This window comes from Aegilops tauschii, chromosome 5 (genome assembly GCF_002575655.3).
Source record: "Aegilops tauschii subsp. strangulata cultivar AL8/78 chromosome 5, Aet v6.0, whole genome shotgun sequence".
Taxonomy (NCBI): domain Eukaryota; kingdom Viridiplantae; phylum Streptophyta; class Magnoliopsida; order Poales; family Poaceae; genus Aegilops; species Aegilops tauschii.
Genome location: NC_053039.3, coordinates 239,044,120 through 239,072,107, shown reverse-complemented (window position 1 = coordinate 239,072,107; position 27,988 = coordinate 239,044,120). Strand labels below are relative to the sequence as shown.

Here is a 27,988-nt window from a genome sequence, read left to right as displayed (position 1 = left end):
ACTGGGACCTTATTCTTCTGAGATGCAGCTATCTTTACGGTGGTCTTGCCTTTGGCCTTAGCAATAGTCTTGGCCTTGGCAGCAGGAGGTGCCTTCTTAGGCATACAATCTGCCATGAACTTTCTCTGCTTCTGAGGTCACTCATCCTGAAATTTCTCCAACACGAGTATGCTTAACTTTGGAGTTCTTTCGAAGTGGGCTCCCGAAAAATAAGGAATTCCTTATTGATATGAGTAGTCTATCATCCCGATTAAGTTAGGCTATCACATATGGCATCAGAGGCAGGTTATGGTTGCAATTATGGGATTATGGGTTCTTTCCTAGAGGTTGATGCTTGCAATTATGAGATTGGGGCTATTGTAATTTACTCCCTCCGGTCCTTTTTACTCTATGTATTAGATTTGTGTTAAGTCAAACTTTGTAAAGTTTGACCAAATTTATACTAAAAGATATCAACATCTACTATACCAAATATATATACTATGAAACTACATTTCATGATGAATCTAATAATACCGATTTGATATTATGAATGTTAATACTTTTTTCTATAAGTTTGGTCAAAGTAGAGATAATTTGACTTCAGACAAAACTTATATGCAGACTAAAAAGGACGGCAGGGAGTAGAAGGGAGGCCTATTTCTTACTTCAGCAAAACTCTGGGACCCAGGGCCAAGACCTTGTCAACTTATGACGAAGAAAGAATTGCTATTCTAGAAGCACTCAAAAAGTGGAAGCATTATTTTACTGCTTCTTCACTAGTTATTAGGATAGATCAAGAAAGTTTAAAGTACATTATGGTGCTCAGCATAAAACTTTTGATCAGATTTTTGGCCTACAATTTTCAGTGGAATATAAAAAGGGAAATACCAACAAGGTAGCTGATGCCCTATCCAGAGTTAAATATGAACTCAATGTGTTCTTACTCAGCACATATAGTGTTTAGATGGCTCCTTCCACCCACCAACCCACACCCTCCCACCTCCCTCACGGTGACCATGGCTTCGGCCATGATCCAGCCTGATCCCTCCACTCAAAAGCCTTTCCAATCTGATGGATCCTTCTTCAGACCCCAATTCCATTGCTCATCAACTGGATTTCTCATTTGGTCATCATTTCAGAGATGAGATACGTAAGTACTTTCAATCTTCGGTGAACCCGGTCTCTTCCTCTCATGGCTTCACAATGGTGATATCCTTCGCAAGATTTGCATTCCGTTTAAATCCTCTCAACATTATCCTGGTTTTATCTGCTTGCACTGGTGGTGACTACCAATCATTTGAGGTCTCTCACATCTCTGGCAATGTATATCGGTTCAAAGTTTTCTCAAAGGCAGTGGTTTTTTTCTTGGTGTGGAAGATCCAATTCACATGTGATCTATTCAAGTGTTGTTCCCACCTTTGGAGTGGTGGAGGCACTAATTGGTTATATGAAGAAAAGAAATGGTACTCTGAACAAGATGCGGAGTGGACTATGGTGCCTACTCGACGTAAAGGTATGTCATCTCGCAACGTTCCTGTTAAATAAGTTTACCGCAAAATCCTTGATCATATCGCAACCTAGAACCCGGGGAATGCTACACCACAATAAATGGATCATGCTTTAACTGGTGCTAATACCATCCCGATCAGATCTGTTGATTCAACTCGAGAACAAGCACTTGATCGTGAAAACCGCATGTCTGTTGCATCTCCAACGGCCGCCATGCATAACGGATCGGTCGTTCTAAGTCCCAACCACTTTTCAAATGGCAGCACGATCCCTCCTTTTGTCTCTGGGCCTCTAGAGCCCATGAACCCCCTCCAGCCCAACTCTGCGGAAGACGGATCATCTCGACCCAACAACGACGGGAATTCCTCCAGTAATATTTTCTGCCTAAAATGCCTTGGATATGAACACACGCGCAATCAATGCAACAATAAAATCAGATGTCGTTCTTGTTATGGATATAACCACATTGCTAGATTCTGATTTAACAAGAAAATCTCTGGTTGTGCTTATCGGATCAAATAAACTCAGCGCCCACAGCATGTTATATCCGCTACCCGCGTCGTCTCCTTGTCTTCTCACCTTCGTCCTCCCTCCCCTGGTCCACCTGCCAACACAGCACCGTCCGAGATGGCTTGCTACCCCTGCAACCCTCTCCCCCACCTTCCACATGACACCACCATCATCCCTCCTAGCCCCCTTCGTGCACGTCGTGGCTATGTAGTCCTCGGAGGAGAACTATCCATGGTCTACGACGAGTGGGCTGTCGCTACCCTCGTCCCCGAAGTATCTGTTGAGGAGTTCCATGGAGCCATTGCTTTGATCACCACCTTCCTCGAAGGGCGCGGATGGCGCATCAACTACACGTCTCGTTGTGGTATGGGTACGGCTCTGATCCAGTTCACCACTGCTTGCTATAGAGATACGGCTGTCAGTAGTAGTCCTTTTCGGATTGGAGACTCTGTTCTGAGGATCAGTAGGTATGATAGAAGTCTGAACTATCGCAACATCACTTTTACTCACGATGTTTGTATTTTAATGATGAACTTCCCGTTAGAATGCTGGGACGTATCAGTGGTTAGTCGCACGGTTTCCCCCTATGGAAGGTTTCTGATCTGGAACAAAGATCCTAGAGATAAGTCAAGAATCATTGTGAAACTCAGAGTTATGAATGTTTACACTATTCCTATCAGTATTGTTGTGCTCCAAAACCTTGATGATGTTGGCTATGGGGACTCTTGGACCTGTCCCACATATATACTATCTAGAGAACTGATTGGGCAGCAGGGTGGAGATGAGGACCCACTCCCTCCGGATGGTGGCAATCCTCATCCTCTGCCACATGTTCATGGGGGGTTTTGGCGTGAGGAGGTCCTTGGAAATATTCCTATGGACCAGGTGGTTATCAATCCACATAATGAAAACCTGGGAGCACCATATGAGGATGTGCATCCAGTTAATAATGATAATGTCATTCACAATGCTGAGAATGTTGCTAATGAAGATGTTGTGAATATGATATCTGCTGCTCCTGTGATTGATGCTCCTGTTATTGATATGAATGTTGATGCTCCTGTTATCTTTGCTGCTCATAATGTTGTGCATGACACTCTTGGGCCTGATTATAGCCCACTTGATCATGAGAGTCCACATCATTCATTACCTGCTGATACTAGCCCTATGTTCATTCCCCATAATTCTAGTATGAACTACAATGATATCCCTTCTACTAGTACCTCTCAGCCTGTTCAGACTTGCAACATCTCAGTGGAGGGTCTCACAGAACATATTGCTGCACTTCAAGACTTGGTGGGTAACTTGGTTACTAATGCTCTTATGCTCATGATATCATCCCCAAGCTTGTGGGAAACAAGATCATTAATGCCAAATGCGATGTGGTTGATGTGATGGGCACTAGTGGATCTAATAAAAGGTGTTTCCTCTAGATTCAGACAGTCCAAGAATTACCACAACATACCAGCTCTGTCAGCATTGAGGAAATAACTAGCCAGGAATTTGCTGAGGTACAGAAGTCTTGCAACAAAAAAACAAAAATACAATTATTGATGAATATTTTTGTAGGAGGAGTGATAGGATTGCTCTCATAACTAAAGGATTTAAAGTTAAGGCACCTGCTGAGGCTTCTAATATGAGAGTTGCAAGCCCTGCTAAACATCAGAACATGCAGCATAGCTCAAAGAAGCAGAAGAAGTCTGTGTCTGTCAACTTGGGCCCTCAATTTGATGCTATGGTAATCAACAAGCATGCTCCTCCACCTCCAGAACTGCCCATGGAAACCCTGCAAGCAATTGGTACTGGTCCATGCAAGATGGCGCCTCATGAAGTGTCATCTCAGATTCTGAATTATGACAGTTCTGATGAATAGTAGAAGTTACACCACCTAGGGCATTGGTGGCTCCCCTAACTGCCTCCTAGCTATCTTTTATCTATTGTCTATCTACTTCATCTCATTTGGATGCATGCGTGCATCAAAGTTCCCTATGGTCTGTAATAATTTGCACTCATGCAACCTTGGCAATCTTGGAATGTTAGTTATCTTTTGGTGTTATTATCCTGCTTCCATTTGTTGTACTGGTATCAATACTTGCTACAATCTGCATAGACCAGTAGTCCTTTACAGCAATGATCTGAGTCTGTCTTACTATATGTCCACCTATACTCCCAATGGTATATCATGCTATGCTATTCAAAGTATGATATTTTTTCAACCCCAAGATGTCAGCCATGAATAGGAGTTGGAACATTTTAAACTAGAATGTTAGAGAGATTAACTCTACTGCTAGAAGGAATGATATCAGACAGAAAATTGATGAGAGTGCATGTTGCATCATGACCTTCCAAGAAACCAAAAGAGATAATTTTGATCTTGCCTATATTAAAAAAATGCCCCAAGAGGTTCAATCAGTTCTGCTTTTCTCCGTCTAATGGTAATTCTGGTGGTATCATCACAATATGGAATGGCAACATGTTCAAAGGGGAAATCATATCCCAAAATTACTTTCATATGACTATTGAATTTACCTCTAACCTGGATAACAGCAGCTGGTATTTAACTAATGTCTATGGTCCCAATTCCATGGAAGGTAAATAGGAATTTTTTGTATGGCTGCAGAATCTTAATATCAGCCAGAATAAGCTTTGGATGATCCTGGGGGATTTTAATTTTATCAGAGGACCAGACAATAGGAATAACCCAGGTGGTGATCCAAACAGTATGATGCTTTTCAACAACATCATTATAAATCTTGATCTTGTGGAAATCCCTCTGAAGGGTAGATCATTTACATGGAGTAATAAACAAGACATGCCTCTTGTGGAAAAGCTGGATTGGGTATTCATAATCACTCATTGGACTACTGTTCACCCATCAACTCTGGCCATCCCGCTGGCCAAGATATCATCGGATCATGTGCCTATCAAAATTATGATGGATAATATTTCTAAAAGCAACATTTTCATATTTGAGGAATTTTGGACAGAATTCAATGGCTTCATTGAAACTATGGAAAACCACTGGAACAATTCTATACATTTCGCAGATTCAACTAAGCACCTAAATGCCAAATTTAAAGCTCTCGGAAGGGGTCTAAAAAAATGGAGCAAACAGTTCTCTCGGCTCAATAAAACCATTGAAAATGGTTGTTTCTATGTGAAACTGATGGATGGTCTGGAAGATCAAAGAATGCTTACCAAGATTGAAAAGAATTTCAGGAAAGTTCTCATCAATCACACAAACAAATGGTTGGAGACAAAAAGAATATATTGGAGAATCAGAGCTAATATCAAATGGGCCAATCTTGGAGATGAGAATACAAAGTTTTTTCATGCCATTGCATCTCAGGTTTTTAGGCACAACTACATCACTTTCCTACTATCTGCTGATGGTCAATACATCGATGATCATGATCATAAGGCTACCATCATTTGGGCATCTTCCAAAGAGAGCATTGGTACCCATACTGACAGTTACAAGAACTTTGACATATCCCACCTGGTCATGGATGATACTCCTCAAGAGCTTGATAGGCCCTTTTCCAATGAGGAAATTGATGACATAATAAACACATGCCTAATGACAAATCCCCTGGCCCTGATGGCTTTAATGGACATTTTATGAAAAAATGTTGGCATATCATCAAACACTGCTTCTACAAGTCCATTAATGACTTTTACCTAGAAACAGTTTCACTGCGGCCTATTAACACATCATACATCTCATTAATCCTTAAGAAAGACAATCCTGAATCCCCCAATGATTTCAGGCCCATCTCCCTGGTAAGCATGCCTATCAAAATTTTCACCATACTTCTTGCTAATAGGGCCCAACCAATCATCATATCTAGAGTTAGCAAAAACCAATATGGTTTTAGCAAAACCAGGAATATTCAAGATTGTCTTGCATGGAGTTCTAAGTACATCCACGTGTGTCACAAATCAAAGAAAGGGATTGTCATTTTCAAAATTGACTTTGTGAAGGCTTTTGACAAGGTCAATGATACGTCTCCAACGTACCTATAATTTTTGATTGTTCCATGCTATTATATTATCTGTTTTGGATGTTTAATGGGCTTTATTATGCTCTTTTATATTATTTTTGGGACTAACCTATTAACCGGAGGCCCAGTGCAAATTGCTGTTTTTTGCCTATTTCAGTGTTTCGCAGAAAAGGAATATCAAACGGAACAAAACCTTTGTGAGGATATTTCTTGGAACAAACGCAACCCATAAGACTTGGAGTGGAAGTCAGGGAAGCAACGAGGAAGCCACAAGGCAGGAGGTTGCGCCCAGGGGGTAGGCGCGCCCCCACCCTCGTGGGCCCCTCGCAGCTCCACCGACCTACTTCTTTCGCCTATATATACTCTTATACCCTGAAAACATCCAGGGGGGCCACAAAACACTTTTTCCACCGCCGCAACCTTCTGTACCCGTGAGTCCCATCTTGGGCCTTTTCCGGTGCTCCACCGGAGGGGGAATCGATCACGGAGGGCTTCTACATCAACACCATAGCCTCTCCGATGATGTGTGAGTAGTTTACCACAGACCTTCGGGTCCATGGTTATTAGCTAGATGGCTTCTTCTCTCTCTTTGGATCTCAATACAAAGTTCTCCTCGATCTTCTTGGAGATCTATTCGATGTAATACTTTTTGCGGTGTGTTTGCCGAGATCCGATGAATTGTGGGTTTATGATCAAGATTATCTATGAACAATATTTGATTCTTCTCTGAATTCTTATATGCATGATTTGATATCCTTGCAAGTCTCTTCGAATTATCAGTTTGGTTTGGCCTACTAGATTGATCTTTCTTGCAATGGGAGAAGTGCTTAGCTTTGGGTTCAATCTTGCGGTGCTCGATCCCAGTGACAGAAAGGGAACCGACATGTATTGTATTGTTGCCATCGAGGATAAAAAATATGGGGTTTATATCGTATTGCTTGAGTTTATCCCTCTACATCATGTCATCTTGCCTAATGCGTTACTCTGTTCTTATGAACTTAATACTCTAGATGCATGCTGGATAGCGGTCGATGTGTGGAGTAATAGTAGTACATGCAGAATCGTTTCGGTCTACTTGACACGGACGTGATGCCTATATACATGATCATGCCTAGATATTCTCATAACTATGTGCTTTTCTATCAATTGCTCGGCAGTAATTTATTCACCCACCGTAATATATGCTATCTTGAGAGAAGCCACTAGTGAAACCTATGGCCCCCGGGTCTACTTTACATCATATAAGTTTCCGATCTATAATTTTAGTTTACCGTTTATTTTGCAATCTTTATTTTCCAATCTATACAACAAAAATACCAAAAATATTTATCTTATTATCTTTATCAGATCTCACTTTTGCAAGTGGCCGTGAAGGGATTGACAACCCCTTTATCGCGTTGGTTGCAAGGTTCTTGATTGTTTGTGCAGGTACTAGGCGATTTGTGTGTAGTCTCCTACTGGATTGATATCTTGGTTCTCAAAAACTGAGGGAAATACTTACGCTACTTTGCTGCATCACCCTTTCCTCTTCAAGGGAAAACCAACGCATGCTCAAGTGGTAGCAAGAAGGATTTCTGGCGCTGTTGCCGGGGAGATTTGTGCCAAGTCAAGTCAAGATTTGATCTCCCGTCAACTAGCCATTTCTGGCGCCGTTGTCGGGAAGATCTACGCACAAGTCAAGACATACCAAGTACCCATCACAAACTCTTCTCCCTCGCATTACATTATTTGCCATTTGCCTCTCATTTTCCTCTCCCCCACTTCACCCTTGCCATTTTATTCGCCCTTTTTCCGTTCGTCTCTTTTCACTTGCTTCTTCTGTGCTTGTGTGTTAGATTGATTGTTTGTCACGATGGCTCAAGATAACACTAAATTGTGTGACTTTTCCAATACCAACAACAATGATTTTATTAGCACTTCGATTGCTCCTATTACCGATGTTGAATCTTGTGAAATTAATGCTGCTTTATTGAATCTTGTTATGAAAGATCAATTTTCTGGCCTTCCTAGTGAAGATGTCGCTACCCATCTAAACAACTTTGTTGATTTGTGCGATATGCAAAAAAAGAAAGATGTGGATAATGATATTGTGAAATTGAAGTTATTTCTATTTTCGTTTAGAGATTGTGCTAAAACTTGGTTCTCTTCTTTGCCTAAAAATAGTATTGATTCATGGAATAAGTGCAAAGATGCTTTTATCTCTAAGTATTTTCCTCGCGCTAAGATCATCTCTCTTAGAAACAATATTATGAATTTTAAGCAACTTGATCATGAGCATGTTGCACGAGCTTGGGAGAGGATGAAATTAATGATACGTAATTGCCCTACACATGGTTTGAATTTGTGGATGATTATACAAAAAAATTATGCCGGATTGAATTTTGCTTCTAGAAATCTTTTAGATTCAGCCGCGGGAGGCACTTTTATGGAAATCACTTTAGGAGAAGCTACTAAACTCCTAGATAATATTATGGTTAATTATTCTCAATGGCACACCGAAAAATCTACTAGTAAAAAGGTTCATGCAATTGAAGAGATTAATGTTTTGAGTGGAAAGTTGGATGAACTTATGAAATTGTTTGCTAATAAAAGTGTTTCTTCTGATCCTAATGATATGCCTTTGTCCACCTTGATTGAGAATAATAATTAATCTATGGATGTGAATTTTTTTGGTAGGAACAATTTTGGTAACAACGTGTATAGAGGAAACTTTAATTCTAGGTCGTTCCCTAGTAATTCCTCTAATAATTATGGTAATTCCTACAACAACTCTTATGGAAATTTTAATAAGATGCCCTCTGATTTTGAGACTAGTGTTAAAGAATTTATGAATTCGCAAAAGAATTTCAATGCTTTGCTTGAAGAAAAATTGCCTAAGATTGATGAGTTGGCTAGGAACGTGGATAGAATTTCTCTCGATGTTGATTCTTTGAAACTTAGATCTATTCCACCTAAGCATGATATCAATGAGTCTCTCAAAGCCATGAGAATTTCCATTGATGAGTGCAAAGAAAGAACCGCTAGGATGCGTGCTAAAAAAGATTGCTTTGTGAAAGCGTGTTCTTCTAGTTTTCATGATAATAATGATGAAGATGGGTGTGTCGGCGGTCCGAAGTGGTTAGAGATGAGTGTTTGAAACTCTCGCCAGGACGGCCGCTGGCCTAACTTTGCCTCGAGATGGTCGTACCATAAGGCGGCGATGTCGGTGAGGTGGAAGGAGGCGAGCCACATCTTATCAGAATCCTACGTCCGCTGGCCGAGGAAGAACAGGTAGCAGCATATCAACCACGGCCGTGGGTCGCTCGCCCCGTCAAAGAGGGGGAAGTCGATTTTGTAGAGTCGCGAAGCGCGATCGGATGGATCCGACAGGGCGGCCCTGTCCCCGGCGTTGGATGTAGCCGCAGGTGGCTGCATGAGCCCGAGGCCACCAAGTTGAGGTGTGCCCTTCCCTTCAAACCGGAGGAGGGCCAGATTCTGTGCGCGTTGTTGTTGTGTCGTATCGGCGAGCTGGCCCTGGAGCTTTTGGAGCATCTCGGTGATGGACTTGAGGGTGGCGTGGTCCTCGGCGCGATCAGCCCGCGCGGTGTGATTTTCATCGGAGAGGCTGGTGAGAGTCGCGACCACAGCTTCATGGTCCACGTGTTGTTTGGCGGCGAGTTCTTCTAGGGTTTGCGGAAGGCGCGGCGGAGGGGCCATGGCAGCCGCCGGGATGGAAGGTGAATCTGATACCAAGTTGTCACGGGCTGGGGTTGGATTGGAACGGAGGTTGTAGTCGTGGGAGGTCGGAGGACGAGGGCGGAACTCTCGTCGGCCTATGGTTGGAGAAAGAGGTGAGGAGGGGCGCTGAGGCACAGGTGCACAAGGTGAGAAGATAGATTATTTTCTGGTTGTCCTCATTGATCCCATAGGGGTGGCTATAAGTAGCCTATTACAATGACGTGACAGACTCTTGGCTGTAAGTAGCCTATTACAATGACGTGAAAGACTCCAACTCTAATTGGGTGTTGGCTGGGTAACCTTCTTCGGGACTAAACCTTTCCAACTAAGACCCAGACACTTTAACCTAAATATAGGACTCTATAATTAAACTGGGACAGAACTAGGGCGGTGCAGGGCCCTTGCGCCTATAAGTCTGGCCCCACATGACACAAGCTCTTATTTTACCGACCTGGAATAAGCTGCATGTGCAACAGTTTATTCGACAGTGCCATGTGTGCCAAATTAACAAGCCAGAGCATTGTAAGTACCCTGGTCTGCTGCAACATCTGCCCACTCCCTTGTTTGCATCGACTCACATCTCCATGGACTTATATCATACTAGCAGTTGTAGACAGATTCACTACATACAACCGTTCTATTCCCATGAATCACCCCATTTCAATCAGATCAGTGGCTAATGCTTTCTTTGGCAATATTTTCAAACTACATGGGCTGCCTTGTGTGATTGTCACTGATAGGGACATATTTTTACCAACCTGGCAAGATTTATTCAAGAGATTGGGAATTAAACTCCATTGAGCACTTCATACCACCCACAAGATCAAACCTCCCGCCAACGTCTCCGCGGAGCACATCACGCGTGGATTCAAGATCAAACCTCCCGCCAACGTCTCCGCGGAGCACATCACACAATTCTTCACACTTTGGGAACTTCTGCATGAGGTCCAACTCGATGAGCTCACCGAGGACGACATCTTATGGAAGCATACGGCTAGTGGGCTCTACTCGGCGGCATCCGCATACAAGGCGCAATTTTTAGGGATGGTTCTCTCACCCATGGATAAAATGATATGGAAGGCTTGGGCTCCTCCAAAGGTCAAGTTATTTGCTTGGTTGGCCCTACAAGATAGAGTTTGGACCGCCGATAGATTGGCGAAGCGTGGGTGGACCAACTGTGGTCTTTGCCCTCTCTGCAAGAGAGTGCAAGAATGTGGGTCTCATCTCTTCTTTAAATGCCGCTACACTCGAAGGCTTTGGTCTTTGATCATTGACAAATACCACATTTTCGGACTTGACGCCTCCGGTTGGCCCTTGTTCGACTCGGTTGAGGCTTGGTGGGCAAGTACCTGCGACAACGACATGCCAAACCGCCAAGCTAAGGCATCCCTAACCATGCTTGTTTCATGGACTATCTGGAACGAGCGAAACGCAAGAGTCTTCAAGCACAAGAGCGCACCGCCGACAATATTGCTTGCCTCCACCGAGACCGAGGCCAACCTTTGGGTCATCGCCGGTGCAAAGAAATTAGGGTCCATTATTTTGCGAGAGTAATCTCATGTCGTGTATTCAGGGTTACTTGTAACAAACTCTATTCTTCCTTATTTAATGGATGAGGCAAAGCTTTTGCCTCCATTTCAAAAAAAATACCACCCACAAACTGATGGTCAGACAGAGAGAGTGAACCAATGTCTTGAAAACTACTCCCTCCGTCCAGAAATACTTGTCATCAATATGAATAAAATGGGATGTATCTAGATGTATTTTAGTTCTAGATACACCCCTTTTTATCCATTCGATGACAAGTATTTCCGGACGGAGGGAGTACCTCAGATGTATGGCATTCAACTAGCCTAATGGTGACATTGGCTATCTCTAGCAGAATGGTGGTACAACACCTGCTTCCATTGCTCTCAATATGATTTCTTTCCAAGCATTTTATGGAAGAGAACCTACTTTGGTTGCTAAGGCTGCTCTTTATCCTGAAGATTGCTCCCCTGAATCATTTTTCAGTCTTGAAGATATTGCAACAATCATCAAGGAGAACCTACTCAAAGCAAAGGAGAGAATGAAATTCTTTGTCTTTGTGGACAACATGTCTGATAGATCATTTCAACCTAGGGATATGGTTTACTTGAAGATCCAACTCTACATGCACACTTCCCTAAGCATTCACAAACATTTGAAGCTCCACTCCAAGTACTATGGCCCTTTCAGAATTCTGCAAAAAGTGGGTCATGCCTCTTACAAACTCCTATTACCCGAGAACTACAAGTTATATGATACTTCCTCTATAAACTAATATAAGAGCGTTTAGATCACTACTTTAGTATTCTAAACGCTCTTATATTAGTTTACGGAGGGAGTACTTTTCATGCCAGTCAATTAAATACTTAGGCCCTCAAGCAGTTCAAGGGATTTCAAATTAAGCCGCAAGATCTCCATCTAACGAAGGACACTCGCTTATCGCTTCATGCAAGGAGCTCGCGCTCGACGTTGATCTCAGATTGGACGGCTAGTAGCCTTCATCTTGTTGTTTGCTTTCCCGAAAAAGCACCAACCTTTTCTTCTTTCTGTTTTTACCTCCAGTAAGTTGTAATGATTTATAAGCCTGGGATCAGGCAAGAGAAGGCAGCTAACTTGTAATAGGGCTAAACCCTAGGCCGCCGTGTTCCAGCTGGCTTTGTTTCGCCCACCTTGGCGGCACAAACCCTAATCCGAATTCCCCTAGTTCTTCCCTGAATTCGCTCGTGTGATTGAGAGTAGTGCTGAAACCTCACCAGCGATTTTCTTCTCAATTTTTGCCTTAGTGTAACATACATATTTGAACATGATCATGGTTACAGAATGTTTTCCTATAACTTACATGTATAGGTATATCTTCAGTCTTTTGTATAACTTCTGCAGTAGCAAGAAGGCATGAACTGTTGATGGGTATAGGTATATCAAGAATGTTTTCCTATAAATTGTATACCTTTTACCAAAATAACGAACGAAATTCTACAATGGGGCCTTCGGTTTATTCCTTTATAAATATAACCACACCCAACACCACTCCTTGCTGTTGGCGGGTGAAAGGTATTCCTGCTCATAGAGCAAATGAGAAATCCTTACTCCATTGTGTGAACCTGTCCTGTATTGGTTTGAACCTTACTCCTGAACATTTCTCGAATAATTACAACTTCTGCCTAGCTGATTCGGCGTCACGCAGTTGTGCATACATATCTGCGAGTTCTTTCACGAAGTAGGCCTTAGCTTGCGGTCTTTTGACCTGTAAAAGATTCAGAGTTCGTACTGAGGTTAGCTTCCCCGTATTTAAACCTACTACTGTAACAGAATGAACGTGCTTACCTTGAACGTTGGGGTGAGGAGACCATTTTCTACTGTGAAAGGTTCAGCAACAAGAGTAACAGCTTTGGCAAATTCAAAACCTCTTAGCTGGAAGATGATAATACAAATATTTATCAAGGGATGATATACATAATACTCCTAGATTACTTATAGAGAATGTATGTACAGTCGGGAGTGCAGAGAGAAACCTGTGCTTCCTTTCCAATAGAATCCATGTCAGCCAAGACAGCAGCTTTTGCTCTCGGGTCAGCACAAAGCTGTCTTAAATCCTCACTCTAGAGATTAGACAGGATGTATATTAGAAAATAACATGACAAGATTGGATTGTATGCGAGAACCATTGGAGGATATATGAAATAACAATAACACAAGAAAGTATGACCCAAGTGTGTTATTTCTCAGCGCCACTTTAAGGATGAAACCATGAACGAAGATAATGTCTTGAGGAAGTGCAAAGTTGATCAAAAGAAAAGCCAAATGACAAGTAACATATCTAAAGGAAACACTATGAAACAGAATGTGACTATTCTAATTATAGATCCCAGTTTTCTACACCATTAAGGTCGACAAAAGTAGAAATATGCTAACTGAGCCAGGGATCACTTGCACACTGGCACCAGCCAACAAAAGAGAAGCTTGTGTACATTTTGGGGGGGGGGGGGGATCTCGGATGTACTTGCAGTTTTCGTGAAAAAAAATCCATTAGAAGTCGATACAGAAAAAAAAACATTAAAAATGGCGCACACATACAGTTTCTATATTTAGGCCTGCATAGCCACTTTTTGTGCATAACATAAGAAGTAAGAAACTGTGGAGTGTTCCTCCATGTACATCTAGATACTTCTCCAGAAGAAAAAAGGATAGTTACAATGCTGCTTTAGTGCTTTTGGACATACAATAAAAGAACTCCCAGAAACACAAAAACTACATCCCAAGAAAAGTTATCTTGTTAATGTTCATTTGTTTTATACAATTCCATAGACCTTCAAATCAATCACTGCTTCCAGTTTAGTGATTGGCCTCATGAAGCGCAGCCACACTAAAATCACTCCCACTGCTTGCGTCAAACCGTCCACAAAAAACTATCTGATTTTGTGCAGTTTCCAGAAGAAGAAAAAAAACACTATGACAAAGATAGTGCAGAAAAAAACTGAGGACACCTAGACCTCTGGCTGATTGATATGAATGCAGCCACGATCCATCCTTTTCGCTACTTTGTCTCCAGCCCCAAGGGTTTTTTTTTCTCGAGAAAACACATAAGACTTGTGTTTCATTGCATTGAAAAGAGAGAGTTTGTGTTTACAGTCCTCCTAGGAGGTAGGTTACGGAGTACACAGAAGTAACTAATGCACATCCCAGGTCCTGGGCAGAATGGCACGCAGGCCAGCCGCTCCCGCTCTAGCCCAAAGGGCAGCTTCCTCCTTGACCTTGTTAATGAGGGAGTGAATAGACGGCAGATTGTCGTCGAAAACGCACTCGTTCCTGTGCTTCCAGATCATCCATGGCATGAGGAGCGCGATGGAGGCCAAACCTTTGCGAAGGGACTTGGGGGTGTCTTGCCTTGCTTGCTGCCACCAATCCTTCAGCGAGGCTTCATTCGTTGGCGCGCTGGTGGTCAATCGTAACCAAGCCAATATCTCATGCCAGGCCTGTCGAGAGAAGGGGCATTCAAGCAGTAGGTGACGGATGGTCTCCGGAGCTTGATCGCAGAGGGGGCACCGGGGAGGATGCTGTAGGCCACGCCGCACGAGGCGGTCGGCCATCCAGCAGCGATCCTGGTTCGCCAACCAGAGGAAGAACTTCACTTTGGGGGGTGCCCAAGATTTCCAGATCAGCTTCCATGCATCACAGCACACGGAGCCAGAGAAGGAGGCGGTAGCAGGATTGCGCAGTGTAGACGCCGCTCGAGGTCCACTTCCAGATTAGGCGATCGGGTTCCTCAGTGAGCGTGAGGCCCTCGAGCTTTTGCCAAAGCATGAGGTACTGCCCGATCTCGTGCACGCCGAGGATACGCTGAATGTCACGGGCCCAGCCCTGGTCCTGGAGGCCCTCAGCCACGGTCATGTGCTTTCTGCGCCTCTTGGGAATGCACGCGTACAGGAGTGGTGCAATTTCGCTGATCGAACGGCCATCAATCCAGCGGTCTTCCCGGAATTTGGCAGTGAGCCCATCACCAATCATCATGTAGGTCGACGCAAAAAATATGGCCCGTTCCTCCATGGAGAACTGCAGGTCAAGACCGGACCAGGCGTGGGTGTCATCAGTGCGAGAGAACCAAAGCCAACGCAGCCTAAGGGCGAGTCCAGTGCGCTGCAGGTCCTGGACCCCCTGGCCGCCAAGGGGTAGGGGGCAACATACGCGGCGCCAATTAACGTGGCAGTGGCCGCCGTTGGCGGCGGCGCGTCCGGCCCAGAGAAAATCGCGATGTATCTTTTTGAACTGCCTGAGAATCTTCTGTGGCGGGGCGAACACGAGGAGCTGGTGTATCGGAATCATGCCCAGGACGGATTTGACAAGGGCGAGACGGCCGGCGCAATTCATCAGGTGGGCTTTCCAGAATGGGAGGCAGCCGGCGGTGCGATCCACTAAGGGCTGGAGTTGCGCGGCAGTAGGGCGTTGCAACGTAAGCGGGATCCCAAGATAGGAGAAGGGCATCTCGCTGTAAGGCAACTCGTCCAGAAAACCAAGATAGTGACTAGCTATTGGTGGCAAATGAAGTATTCGACCTGTTGTGAATTTGTTTCATGACGCGATAACTACCATGCTGAAGATAGCCAAACTCTATGGCTGCGAGAGATTGGGTGGACATACGTTCAGAAAGAGAGGATGGGGAGAGAGATTAGACTGATTATTTCTTGCTTCCCTGAAACATAGATAGATGGGATCCATATATGGTGGAGGCTTAGACCCTTGATCACTCCTAATACGATTGGACTTAATAGACCTTTCCGTATACAACAGGACTTTTTCCTAATCCTATTCCTCTTTTACTTGCTGCTGCAAATCTTTGCCCAACACGTGACCATCTCCTGCTACAATACAATGATCCTGGTTTCCTGGTCTACTTGCCATCCAGCCATCCGTAATGGGACTAGTGCTGCTTTAATGCGCTGTACTAACATCATCAACGGAACCAGTTTAAGCCATTTGTTTAGTGTCGGTTTCCAGCTAATATCATGCTGCCATGTTACTAGCATTTCAAAATTCCAGGACACAGCCAAAAAGTACTGTAAACGAACTCTTAAAATCCTTCTTGGAGAATAATGCATGGTGAAGGGGAGCCTTGGCGCAGTGGTAAAAGCTGCTGCCTTGTGACCATGAGGTCGCGGGTTTAAGTCCTGGAAACAGCCTCTTACAGAAATGTAGGGAAAGGCTGCGTACAATAGACCCAAAGTGGTCGGACCCTTCCCCGGACCCTGCGCAAGCGGGAGCTACATGCACCGGGCTGCCCTTTTTTTTAATGCATGGTGACGGGATAGTAGCAAGAATATAAGCTTGTATATAGCTAAAAGCAACACTCTAGTTGCAGGCTCCTACCACAAGGCGAAGGTCCTGGTTGCATCCCCAACATTTTGAGTTCAAGTGTTCAATACTAACACTAAATCACTAAATGAAAAGGACTTGCCTAATTCCATGAATGACCAAACATAATATGAGGAACAAGCCATGCTCTTTGAATCACAAGAAATAGAAAACACAGGAATAGGAAAAGAAACATGGATGAGATGCCACATATTTTGGGCTTCTGTACAATCTCAAAACAGGAATAATTGAAGTAATGCCTTTGGATGGTTCACATAAATGAACATAGAAATGTTGGGAGGAATGAAGACCAAAAGTCGAGAGAAATAAAGAGAGGGTCCATTGGAATTCTAGAAGGAAAAATAAGGTTTGAGCTTATGTTGGTTCAATTAGAGACAGGAATATGACAACCCCATCCCTCTGATGAATAGGGTCCTTATAGGAAACAAATTATTGAGGATTAGAGTCCCACAAAAATTCCTATGAAATTATACAATCCAAAGAGGCCCTAAGTCTAATTTGAGTAGAAACAATGAGTTCATCTCAATGTTTGGTTTTATAAGGTAGCGGGAAATGAAAGGTTAAAGTACTTACTTGTATTCCTTGAGATGCGGCCCAAGCCTTCAAAACATCTGGTTCAACTGCTACAATGGCAACTAGAAAAGAGTTGAAACTATCACCTGCATCCAAATCAACAAACTCAGAAAACACGTCACCACAATTGATAGGTACAACTAATATAAAATCATGAACATTACCATATATAAAGCATTGAGCAATGAACTTGCACTTAGCGTACACATTCTCAATCTTCTCTGGAGCTATGTATTCTCCTTGAGCCAACTTGAAAATGTTCTTTTTCCTGGAGCTCAGAAAAATACAGAACAGTAAGAAATGGAAGAAAACTAGTACCAAACTAAGTGTAGTCGAACATACTAAATGAATTAACCTAGGGAAATCTGCAGAAAGAGATTGGGTGATAACCCAAAGAGTCTCTAATCCAAATAAAAGGATATACTGTGAGCTTAGGTGATTCCTCAAAATTCTCCAAACATTACACTACCTAACAGGACAAAGGCCTGCCAAGTTCAACGGTTCAATAACAGTGAGCAAAATTGTAATAATATTTATGCGTGATCAGATCTTGATCAGTACTTGAGAAGGTTGATATGCTGCTTTCACTCCGCAACGCTCTAATTTTAGGGTCACAAACTTGTCTTTAGATGGTCCTCAACATACTTGAAATTATACTGATTTAACTGAGTGGCAGATATTCTACTAGTAAGTCCTAATAACATACTGTATAAGAGTTTTATCATCTACCATGCCAACCTCACATAATACATTCTACTTTCAAGTGAGCATTAAGAGTTTACTGGCAACTTCTGAGTAACATTAGAAACCTGTACAGAAGTTAAAAGCACTGATACATAAGATATAACTTCCCCTAAATAGAAATGGAAGCAGATGGAAACTTAAGGACATGGATTGATAATTTTGATAGCATCATGTGCGCCTTATCTACTTTGTGCACCCTAAACAACTAACAAAATCATAACAAAAATCCAACTAGCTTAGAAGCGCTCCAGCATGCTACAGAAGTTCAAGTCCTAATAACGATAAAGCAAAAGATCAGTCGTAAGAATATGAAAGCAAAAGAATAATTTTCAGTAAATAATAATTCCGTTGCTGCTATTCACAGGAACCTGTAGCATACATTTTTTCTTTTTCTGAAGAATCACTTTCACTTGGAAATTCGTTAGATAATAGATCAACTATACTCTACAGCTATTGAATTGTTTAGTGATAGTTCTAATAGCTCGCGCATGGACAGTATAAAAGCACCAAACAGATAAACTACACTAGATTAAGCAATCTAAATGAAAGCAAAATGCGCATAATTGCCATCCAGCTTTCCGATTTTACCTATCTATAATTTTTAGACGCCCTCCAGGCAGCCACAAACCTATGTCTCCAGTGTGCAACCAGCGATCATTGTCAATGACATCCCTTCTGCACATTTCCAAATGCATTTATTTTAACTCACTTAATAAATTCAAAAGTTCAAATAGGAGTTGAAGGATAGCAAATTACGTTTGGACTTCGTCTTTATAGTAACCGCGGAATATTGTAGGTCCTCTAACACATATTTCTCCACGAGGATATGGTTGATCCTCACAAGTGTAATTCATTTCTGGGACATCCACAAGTTTAACCTCTGAAAATGAAAACAATATTTGCATTACGAAAGAGAGAATAAGAAAATACAAAACTCCATGTAATTATTAGAAATGAGACCTTAATTTCTGTCAACATGGAAAGATACTGAAAGATTTCTCAAGACACAACATAATTCATCTCTGGATGAAGAAATTCAATCAACATGGGTCAATGGACCTTGCTAAATGAACCTCAAATAAAATTTCTTCAGTTCTGCTTGTGCTGACCTACTAGTTCCTCACCTTTTTTGTTTCTTGGCTTCTTGTTTTTGCTAGTTTCATTTTTACTTGGTTTGCTAGACTTTGTAGTTCTCGTTTGACTTGTTGGTTACTTTTCTGCCTTCTCATTGTGCCCCTTCTAATACAAAACAGCACGCATTTTGATATGTGCTCAAGAAAAGAATGAATTCCATCCGACATGAATGCTGACACTGACATGCTGACTTCGTGGCACAAACAGAACAGCAACAGTGTGTTCCGGGACAGCATTGCGACCTAGTATCGCTTGTGGAGCATCAAGGAAGATGCCGAGCTTGTGCCACTTTAGGGTGTGTTTGTTGGTAGAGTGTGAGTGGTCTCCTTTACATTTACTCCCTCTGTCCCAAAATATAAGAACGTTTTTAACACTACACTAGTGTCAAAAACGTTCTTATATTATGGGACGGAGGGAGTAGTAAATTAGCCACATGTTGGTCTTGCGATTTTGTATGACTGGCTTCTTGCTTAATGAAAAGATGGGCAAGCCTCTACTACATTCTCTAAAAACAGTAAATCAAACCCACATTTACTCATCACTAGCTAATTGTCCGTGTGTTACAACGGGGGCATACATATTTTAGTGGTTCAACACCAATCATGTCCGACATAAATCTTACACCCGTCATATTCTAGATTTTGGTAAGATTTGATTTGAGTATGGGAAGGGCAAGGCAAGGAAAAGTTTTGATTTAGTTAAGGTTTTGATAAGATGTGATTTGATTTGGGTATGGAACATACAATCCCCAACTCCCCTTTAATAGTAGAGATTACTAGGATGGATTCTCTATGCACTAATAACATAAAATAATGATTTCACGAGAATATTATGGTCAACCTGAGCACAAATGTTAACCAAACACAAAACTTACCACAAGAAGGATTTGGTGATCCAACATGACCAATTAATTTGTCACCAATATCCATTGTAGTGATGACACAAGATGTCTCTGTCATTCCATAGCCTTCAAGAACCTCACCACCAAAGCATCTACAAAAAGTTAAAAACAGTGTTTACTTTCTAAGAACATGAAGCTACCAACAATTATCACACACGGCAGCACACAAGAAATAAGCTTACATTCTTAGGAATTCCATTACATCTGCTGACAATGGAGAAGCGCCTGAAGTCATAAGCCTCACACGTCCACCAAGCCTAGCTTTTATTTTGTTAAATACCAACTTATCCCACATTGGGGAAGGATTTCGTCCTAAAACACAATGTAGTAAGTAAATTTCATTATATATGCAAGGGAATGAAAATGGATCAAATGACAAATACGGTGTGCTTACAAGAATAATGAAATTTCCATCTTGCAGCATTCGGTCATTGCTAAGCAACAGAAATATAACTAACACAAGATGATTACTATCCATGTTTCCAACTTGGAAATTATGATTACTTGCTATCTACTAGAAAATCATGAAAATGCTACATAAGCTTTATATTTCCAATTATCACACATATCAACCCTTTTAATCTTATAAGAGTGACCTACATAAAAAGTTGGAACCCATTTGGTCGTTCAGTTGCACCTTTGGTATTTTCAGTGTCTAGGTTAAACATGTCAGCAGCCACTTATCTTCATATCCAGCGTTCAATTTACAAGAAAAAAAACAGACAGTATTACGGCATTTAGGACTACTTTGAGAAAGCACAATAAACTTCTAAACTAAGTGAATGCAAAAAAAAGCACAAGAAAGCGAGCCCAAATCTGACTACAGCTAACCCTGAAGGAAAAGGGAACCCTGGTCACAATTATGTTACCTGGGCACCAATTTGGACAGGAAGGAGAAGGAACGAAACTTCATGTTTAGTATACGCTCTTTACAAGGAGCAATGTTGGACTATAAAATTAAATTATAGAAGAATTTTGCTTGCACATACTCCTCTTCTACATATGTTTGGTCTCTAATAAAATTCTACTGTTGGGGCCGCTTCTACAGTTTTCAATTCAAACAAGAATCAATCAATCTACGGAATAACGCGTTATGGTCAACAGACACAGGTGCATAAAGTGAATTGTGTGTGCTGATTTCATGCTTCAGTGGTGAGAAATAATTAATTATGTTAAATGGTTTCTAGACAAAAAATAGGATGGATGGGACACTGAACTTAAATGAACTTCATGATGTGCTTACCATTCATAAGAGCTTGCCTCTTGGCATTGTACGCGGTACGGAATAGTCTTTCTTTTAGCCCACCAGAATCCTTCACAGCATTTGTGATTCTATGGAGTAAACAAGCAATAAACCAGTTAACAAAACCCAGTCGAACAAATGGACCTCAGAAAAGGTATGCCTAGCCGTATGCACAATGAACATGAAAATGTGTAATAACTGGTATAGTTGTATTACGCAGAATAAATTCTGTTATATAGCCGGGGAACACTTGCGAATACGGTTGGTCTCAAAGCAGCCAAATCATCCATCAGCTTCAAATTATCCTGGAAACAGCGGTAATATACTCATGACAAGTACTATAATTGGATGGTTAAAATACTATCTTTGTGATGAAAGATATTGATGCACATGGCCTTCAAGTAGTCTCTGAACGGTCCACAGCTTTTATGAGAAGTTACCCAGACTAAAAACAACTCAAGTGCAAACTATTGCATTAGATGAGTAAAACTTATACAAGATCACATATTATCAGTTACTTCTCTCAATACATGTCCTTCATGTCGTTCAGTTTCTATACAACAATGCAAAGTACTACTAGCTCTCATCTTAAATAGTTCAAAATCTACATACCCCTTGGTAAAATCCAATGGCAACTCCATAGTGAAGCAGTGCAATTTGGTTAGCTCTCTCATAGATGTGAGCTAAAGGTAGGTATGAGATATACCTGAGGAGACATGTCAACATTATTATCATACAAAAAAAATGAGTTTTTGTACATTGAATAAGCTACAGTAAAAAAGAAAGGGTATATCAAATCCTCACACGTCGGAGGGGTAAAACTTAACGCCCAAGCTTGATCCTGCAACATTCGCGATTAAGTTCTCATGAGAAAGAACAGCTCCCTGGGAAAAGATTGGCATCCAATATCACATGTCTGGAAGTAGAAGTAGAAAAGTTTTGTGATGAAGCAAAGAATAATAAGAACCGTGAATGATTTACCTTTGGTGTGCCAGTAGTGCCACTCGTGTAGCAGATAGTGGCAACATCTTCAGGTTTTGGAGGACGGTAAGTTTGAGAACTCATCTTTCCCTGAGTTAAAAGATCAAGAGGAGTTCAGAAAAAAGAGACGGGCACTTTCTTAGGAATGAGCAGAAACTAGATGCCCTAGTATTTATTCTCATTAAAAATAAAATGTTAAAGGCAACATAGGACATTATTGAATCCCACATGCATGGAGTAAATACACACTAAAATTAAGGCAATATATCCAGCATGCATCTAAGCCTACCAGAAGCACTGAACATTAAACAGAAAAACTCTAAAAACAACTGTGGCTTCAACAATAGAGTGTCTAATCCATCTGGTAGTTCTACCATTTGTCGCTACATGTTGTGCACGCTAGTACACTGCACCAATGCTGCAGCTCAGTTAGGCCAAACATATTTACAATAGGAGATGAAGAGATGGCCACCTATTGGGCAGGGACTTGCAGCAGTAAGGAAACAAGGGAATTGGGGGGTGGGGGGGGGGGGGGGGGGGGGGGGGGGGGTATACTGTGTCTCCGCCATACAGTGTCATAACGATGCCACATATCTACGTTTCATGCAGACAAGAAAAATATATATACTCTCCCAAATATGCGCTCATACCAACCTGTCTACCTAATCACTTGCAGCCATGCATCCTGGGCTCCTGGCTATCTTTAGCACGGTAATTGTCCCATACAAGGTTCACAACAACTATATGTCTACTCTTGTATGTGTATTGCACAACATGGGGAGAAGTAACTGTTGTACCAGGATAAACATACACACATCACCCAGTCAGTTTACTTACAAGTTACAACTGGATAATCGAATTTCACATTCTACATTAACCAATTTTCAACCCAAAAGGAAGTAAAAACTTCACCATATACCATTCACACAGCAAGCTAAGCGCTGCATGTTCTAACATAAGCAAAAGCTAATTGTCACATCAACTTAGTGTGTACTGTGTACAAAACAAGTCTTGCAAATGGGTTTTTAGTTAAACGATGTAGCAGACATGATGAAGTGCAGCTGACTAGTTCATATCTCTTGAATGGTGGTTCAAATGTTGCATTATATACCCTTAGAAGTAGGCGCACAATGAAGCTACAGAATGAGTACCATGCTACACGCAGCCTATGAGAAGTGAGTTGCACAAGTGCCGCGCGGATTTTACGACAATATGCATGATTTGGGGATTTTTGTGGAGGCAAGGCACACGTGGAAGATCCAGGTACAGGATTTCACACAGTGGAGGTTTTACCCAGGTTCGGCCCCCCTGTTCTAGGGGTAAAACCCTACTCCTGCTGGATGTTTCTCTCTTGTATGTATGAACAATGCGGTTACAATGTAGTGTCCGAGTGATCTTGTGGATCTCGGTGATTCTACTGAGCTTGTCTAGATTCTACTCTAACTACGCCTTATATAGGGGTGATGAAGCAGAGAATATAATGGCATTATGCCCACGCCCTGATAACGGCGCAGTTAAGTTGGCTGTTACCAGGGCCTTGATGGCATCATTGGTGATATCGTGGTGTAGCTGAGGTTTATGGAACCATTGGTAACGCTACGACTGGTTCAGTCAGATGAACGTCGTGATGCAGTTTAGCCAGATGGGTTTAATGATGCCGGCCCAGCTGAGTGGTTCGCTCAAAGAAGAGTTGGCAGGGAGGGCCTGTTGGGCCGTATCCTCATCATAGGCCTACCCCGGAGGGATCCCGCCGTCAAGAGGTACACCTCTTATGTATCATTAAAAATTCACAACATAGGATGTTTGTTTGTTTGTTTTAAATGAAGGATCAATTAGAAAGCCCACCTGGCTGTGTAGCCTGGAGTAAGTTATGATTTCCACTCCAGCAGCTGCTGTTGTAGATGGCGTATTTGCATTGTCTCCACCAACTACCTATACAAAAAAGAAGATTCAGATACAGAAGAGAAGTTCTCATAAGAACATCACCGCCACATTGCATAAAGTATTGTAAATGGTCCACAAAATTCAAAAAAAAAAAAATGGTCCACACTTACCACTATAAGGCGGACACATGGCATTTGAGTTAGGAAGCTTAGCAGCTGCAATCAAGGGATTAATATAGTTAAGATTATAGCTCGAAATTAAATATACTTCTTTCCAAATGTACCTGATGCAATGCATAGTTGAATGCTGAGAGGTATCTATAAACTGATGTAGTGTTTCAAACTATAATAACATTTGGATGAAGTCCAAGTAAAATCTATAGCAGGATACCAACCGCATTAATCTTTCGTATACTTGATACAGTCAGTCCAGAACATAAAGTATTTGACATGGCATCGTGAAGCCCTCATAAGGAGTCATAGTCAACATAAATTAAGACCATAGCAGGATGAGATTAACACCTAGAAGTATGGGTAAATTACTGGAAATAATTAGCTACATGTCAGCCTTGCTAGTTAGGACTCGACAATTGGTATCAGAAATGGCATGAGTACTAGAACTTTTATGGATTTTATTAACGGAAACTGTAGGGGAGGCCCAACTTTTATGGAGTTCAGAAAACAGTCATCATTTAAGGTAGCGATGAGGGATTAAAGCTCACAGTGCTTAGTGTTTGAGGCACACAGAAAATAGTTTCTACTGTTGCATGGTTCACAATGAACTGAACTGCATCTGGACCTACAGAAAGTACATTACATAGAAAATGTTACTGGATGACTGAGACATAGAGCAAAGGTCATTTGGTAATAGGAACATACCAAGAGTATCATAAAGTGGTACAGATACATATGAATATGCAGCACAAGCATGATCAATTATGATCCACTCAGGTCTGTTTATAAAATACAGACCAATGCGTGCACCCTGGTTCAGATAAAAAGAATTAAAGTACAAATAAATAATCTGAGAAACTTGAGGTGCTATATCAAGATAGCAATATATGGCAAGGTATCTACTTGTTACTAGTCAATAACAAAAGGGCAAGTGCTTGTTGAGATCTTGATGACTCACTTCAGATATTCCATGATAAATAAGACCAGAACCTATTGCAGTTCTGCTCGTACTAGCTTCTCCATACGTCATCCATTTGTAGCTGCAATGTTATATGCCATTTATAAGAGTCAAACAAGGCAATCATGAAAAAGACTACAAAATGAAAAAAGTAAGGAATACTCGGTTACTCAATCCTTACTCTCCGACTGCTCCATCAGCGCACACTCTTGTACCCAGATACCTACAATCTGTAAAAGTCTCGACTGCATACCTGCACAATTTGGGATACCATATAAAGTTGTACAGGAAAGATGATTACAGTAATGAGGTTTAAAAGGTTTGCAAGAGCTCCCACTCAGTTAGGATTTGCACTTTGGTAAGTTTAATCTCATGTTTGACATATATGCATTTTTTGCAGCCCCCAAGGCTTCGCTAAAACAATAAATAAACAGGTTCCCTTGCATATTACTCTGTAGGATCAGCCAGACTATAGCGTAAGTAGCAATAACTAGTGAGAGCTTCCTTAGGAAAAAAATCCACTCGTTTTGCTGAACTCTGCCTTTCAAACGTTCTCTAGAAATTTCCATCTTTCTAGCATATATTCAGTAAATAAGGAGGACATAATCTGAAAGGCTATTGCAGCACTAATCATTAATGAGAGTTTGCTAACATAAGTATATGATTAAGTTTAGATGGATATTAAGAAACAGAAGTTCAGATGTTCAAGATATTGGGAGTATTCTTACACAAAATTATCATGCAGTGTTCCAATGTCTGGAGTAGCAGGAAATCTGTTAATTAAACGCAGAGGTGACTCTGCAGATCTGCAGGATTGTAACAGTGATTGTGAGCAACAGTATATGAAAATGCATCTTATAACATATAAATAGCCTACCGGTACACGTTCCACTTTCCAGTTTGCAACTTTTCAGGAAGAACAACGCTGTAGCCCTGCACTGAAGAAGATATGCGCATTGAGTTAACAATTATAGTTACTTCTAAATATGCTATTCACAAAAAAAAAATGGGTGCTAGTGAATGCTAGGTGAAATTTAGGGTACATTGAATCGTTAATAATAGATTGTTTTAAAATAAGCCATTTCTCAAACAAAGGAAAAACACATGCATTACTCTCCCTGACAGAGTGGGGCTTCTTGCAAACCCCAATGAACACACCAATAACACCACTGTTCATACAAGGAAAAACATGTATGACAGTTCTAAGTAGATGCATAAAAAATACTATAAACTATTCCAATAATCACGAACAGGCCCAAAAAGTAGCAAGGAATATTCCAATTTATTTGGTACTTTTTGAGTTTGCTTTAGACAGGATTAAGCTACAGACTTGCGCTCAGCCTTTCAGGAAGAGGCATCCCGATCAGATTGCAGCAAACAATTCAAGCTTTTCACATTGCATAGAGGATTCCGTTCCATTCACACCTTCCTGGTGCCGACAAACCAAAAAGGGTAGCTATGGACAGTTAGCAAAACAACCTGCCCAGTCCAGTGCGGGAGCAACCACTCGCTTCTGGTACTATGTTACTTTTCCAGGAAAGTGAAATCCATTTTATAATAACAAACTAACAAGGGAAAAGCAAGCGAGCGACGGAGCAGATGCGCCGTGCCCCGCCCCGATTCGCGAGCCACTCAACAGGATTCTGACCACCACCGCGCCGCCAGCGTTAGTCGCTATCCCCGTTAAAGCGTGCTGTTGAACGAATCGAACGCGAAATCCAAATCCTAGAGCGTCCCGCTGAAGGCCGGTCCAACTAGGACATGCACGCCAAAGGGTCGAGGGGCGAGGGAAGAGAAGAGAGACGTACCGTGGGCGTACTCGCCGGCGGTGGGGTTAGAGGCGAGGCCAGCGGTGGCGCCGGCCTGCGGCTCGAGGTGCGCGGAGACCACGCGGAGGCGTCGCTCCGCGGCGTCCATCATTGCGGGTCCTTCCTCCTCCCGCGCCATGGCTCCCGTGCTGCTGCAGTGCCGGTAGTGTCACGCAACCCCTGTCCGCGCCGCTACTCGTTAGCGCCGCGTGATGATGGGAAGGTGGGGGGAGCAGACGCGAGGGACGGAAAAACACGGGCTTATCGCGTGACGTGAGAGCGAACAGACCGAGGCAGACGTGGGGAACTCGGCTCGTGCGCCTTGTTCGAGCGGATGCTCCAAAGGTTGCAGCGGGGTTACCCCTCAAAAAAAAAAAAGGTTGCAGCGGGGTTGGATGATCGAGTGGAGGAGGAGAGACGGAAGCATAGATATCTCCGATGCATTTTGGTCTTTTGGAGCGGTTCGGGGAGCACGGATGTGGTTGTTCGGTTGCGTGCGCGCGTCGACATGCGGCGGCACGGCACGGCGCCCAAGTGTGTGCGGGGATTGGGTTTTTTTATTTACCCAAAAATGACAAATGTTAAAAAAGCTAACGTCAGTTTTATGATCGGCGTCCACACGCTCTGCGCCGTCACGGACGTGTTTGGTTGCCCGCATGCAGCCTAACCAGGCCCGCGTGGGATGTGCGCGTGTTTAGTTGCCTGGGCTGCATGCGGTTTGAGGCCCGCACGGACCTTAAAGCAGCCCGCAGCCTGGCCCGGCGGAAACTGCCGAATCGGCAGTTTCTCGCGAGTCTGGCTGGGCGCGGCCACGCGTGCGGGGCAGTTGCACGTCTCGGGCAGCGCGGGAGACGGAGGGGACGTCTCATAACTCGCCCCCCACTCTCCTGTCACCGCTCAGGCGCATTGTTCCCACCGCTCCCTCACCGCCGCTCCCTCTCCTTTCCTCCGATGGCTCCGCCTCGCCCACCGC

At 42.5% G+C, this 27,988-nt stretch overlaps 1 protein-coding gene across 1 annotated transcript; it reads right to left on the bottom strand.

Annotated features, from left to right (window-relative positions):
- Window positions 1–12,508: 12,508 nt before the first annotated feature.
- On the bottom strand, window positions 12,509–27,440 carry LOC109741381 (long chain acyl-CoA synthetase 6, peroxisomal). The gene is made up of 23 exons (XM_020300461.4): window positions 27,016–27,440; window positions 26,085–26,145; window positions 25,936–26,013; window positions 25,389–25,460; window positions 25,208–25,289; window positions 24,955–25,060; window positions 24,798–24,874; window positions 24,247–24,291; window positions 24,038–24,124; window positions 22,193–22,282; window positions 22,016–22,095; window positions 21,824–21,917; window positions 21,428–21,516; window positions 21,212–21,300; window positions 20,151–20,280; window positions 19,942–20,060; window positions 18,690–18,813; window positions 18,522–18,608; window positions 17,354–17,457; window positions 17,190–17,275; window positions 13,262–13,348; window positions 13,074–13,160; window positions 12,509–12,993 (listed from the first exon to the last, which is right to left on the bottom strand). The coding sequence occupies exons 1-23, from the start codon at window positions 27,152–27,154 to the stop codon at window positions 12,898–12,900; spliced, it is 2,109 nt and encodes a 702-aa protein (XP_020156050.1). The 5' UTR covers window positions 27,155–27,440; the 3' UTR covers window positions 12,509–12,897.
- Between the last annotated feature and the right edge of the window lie 548 nt (window positions 27,441–27,988).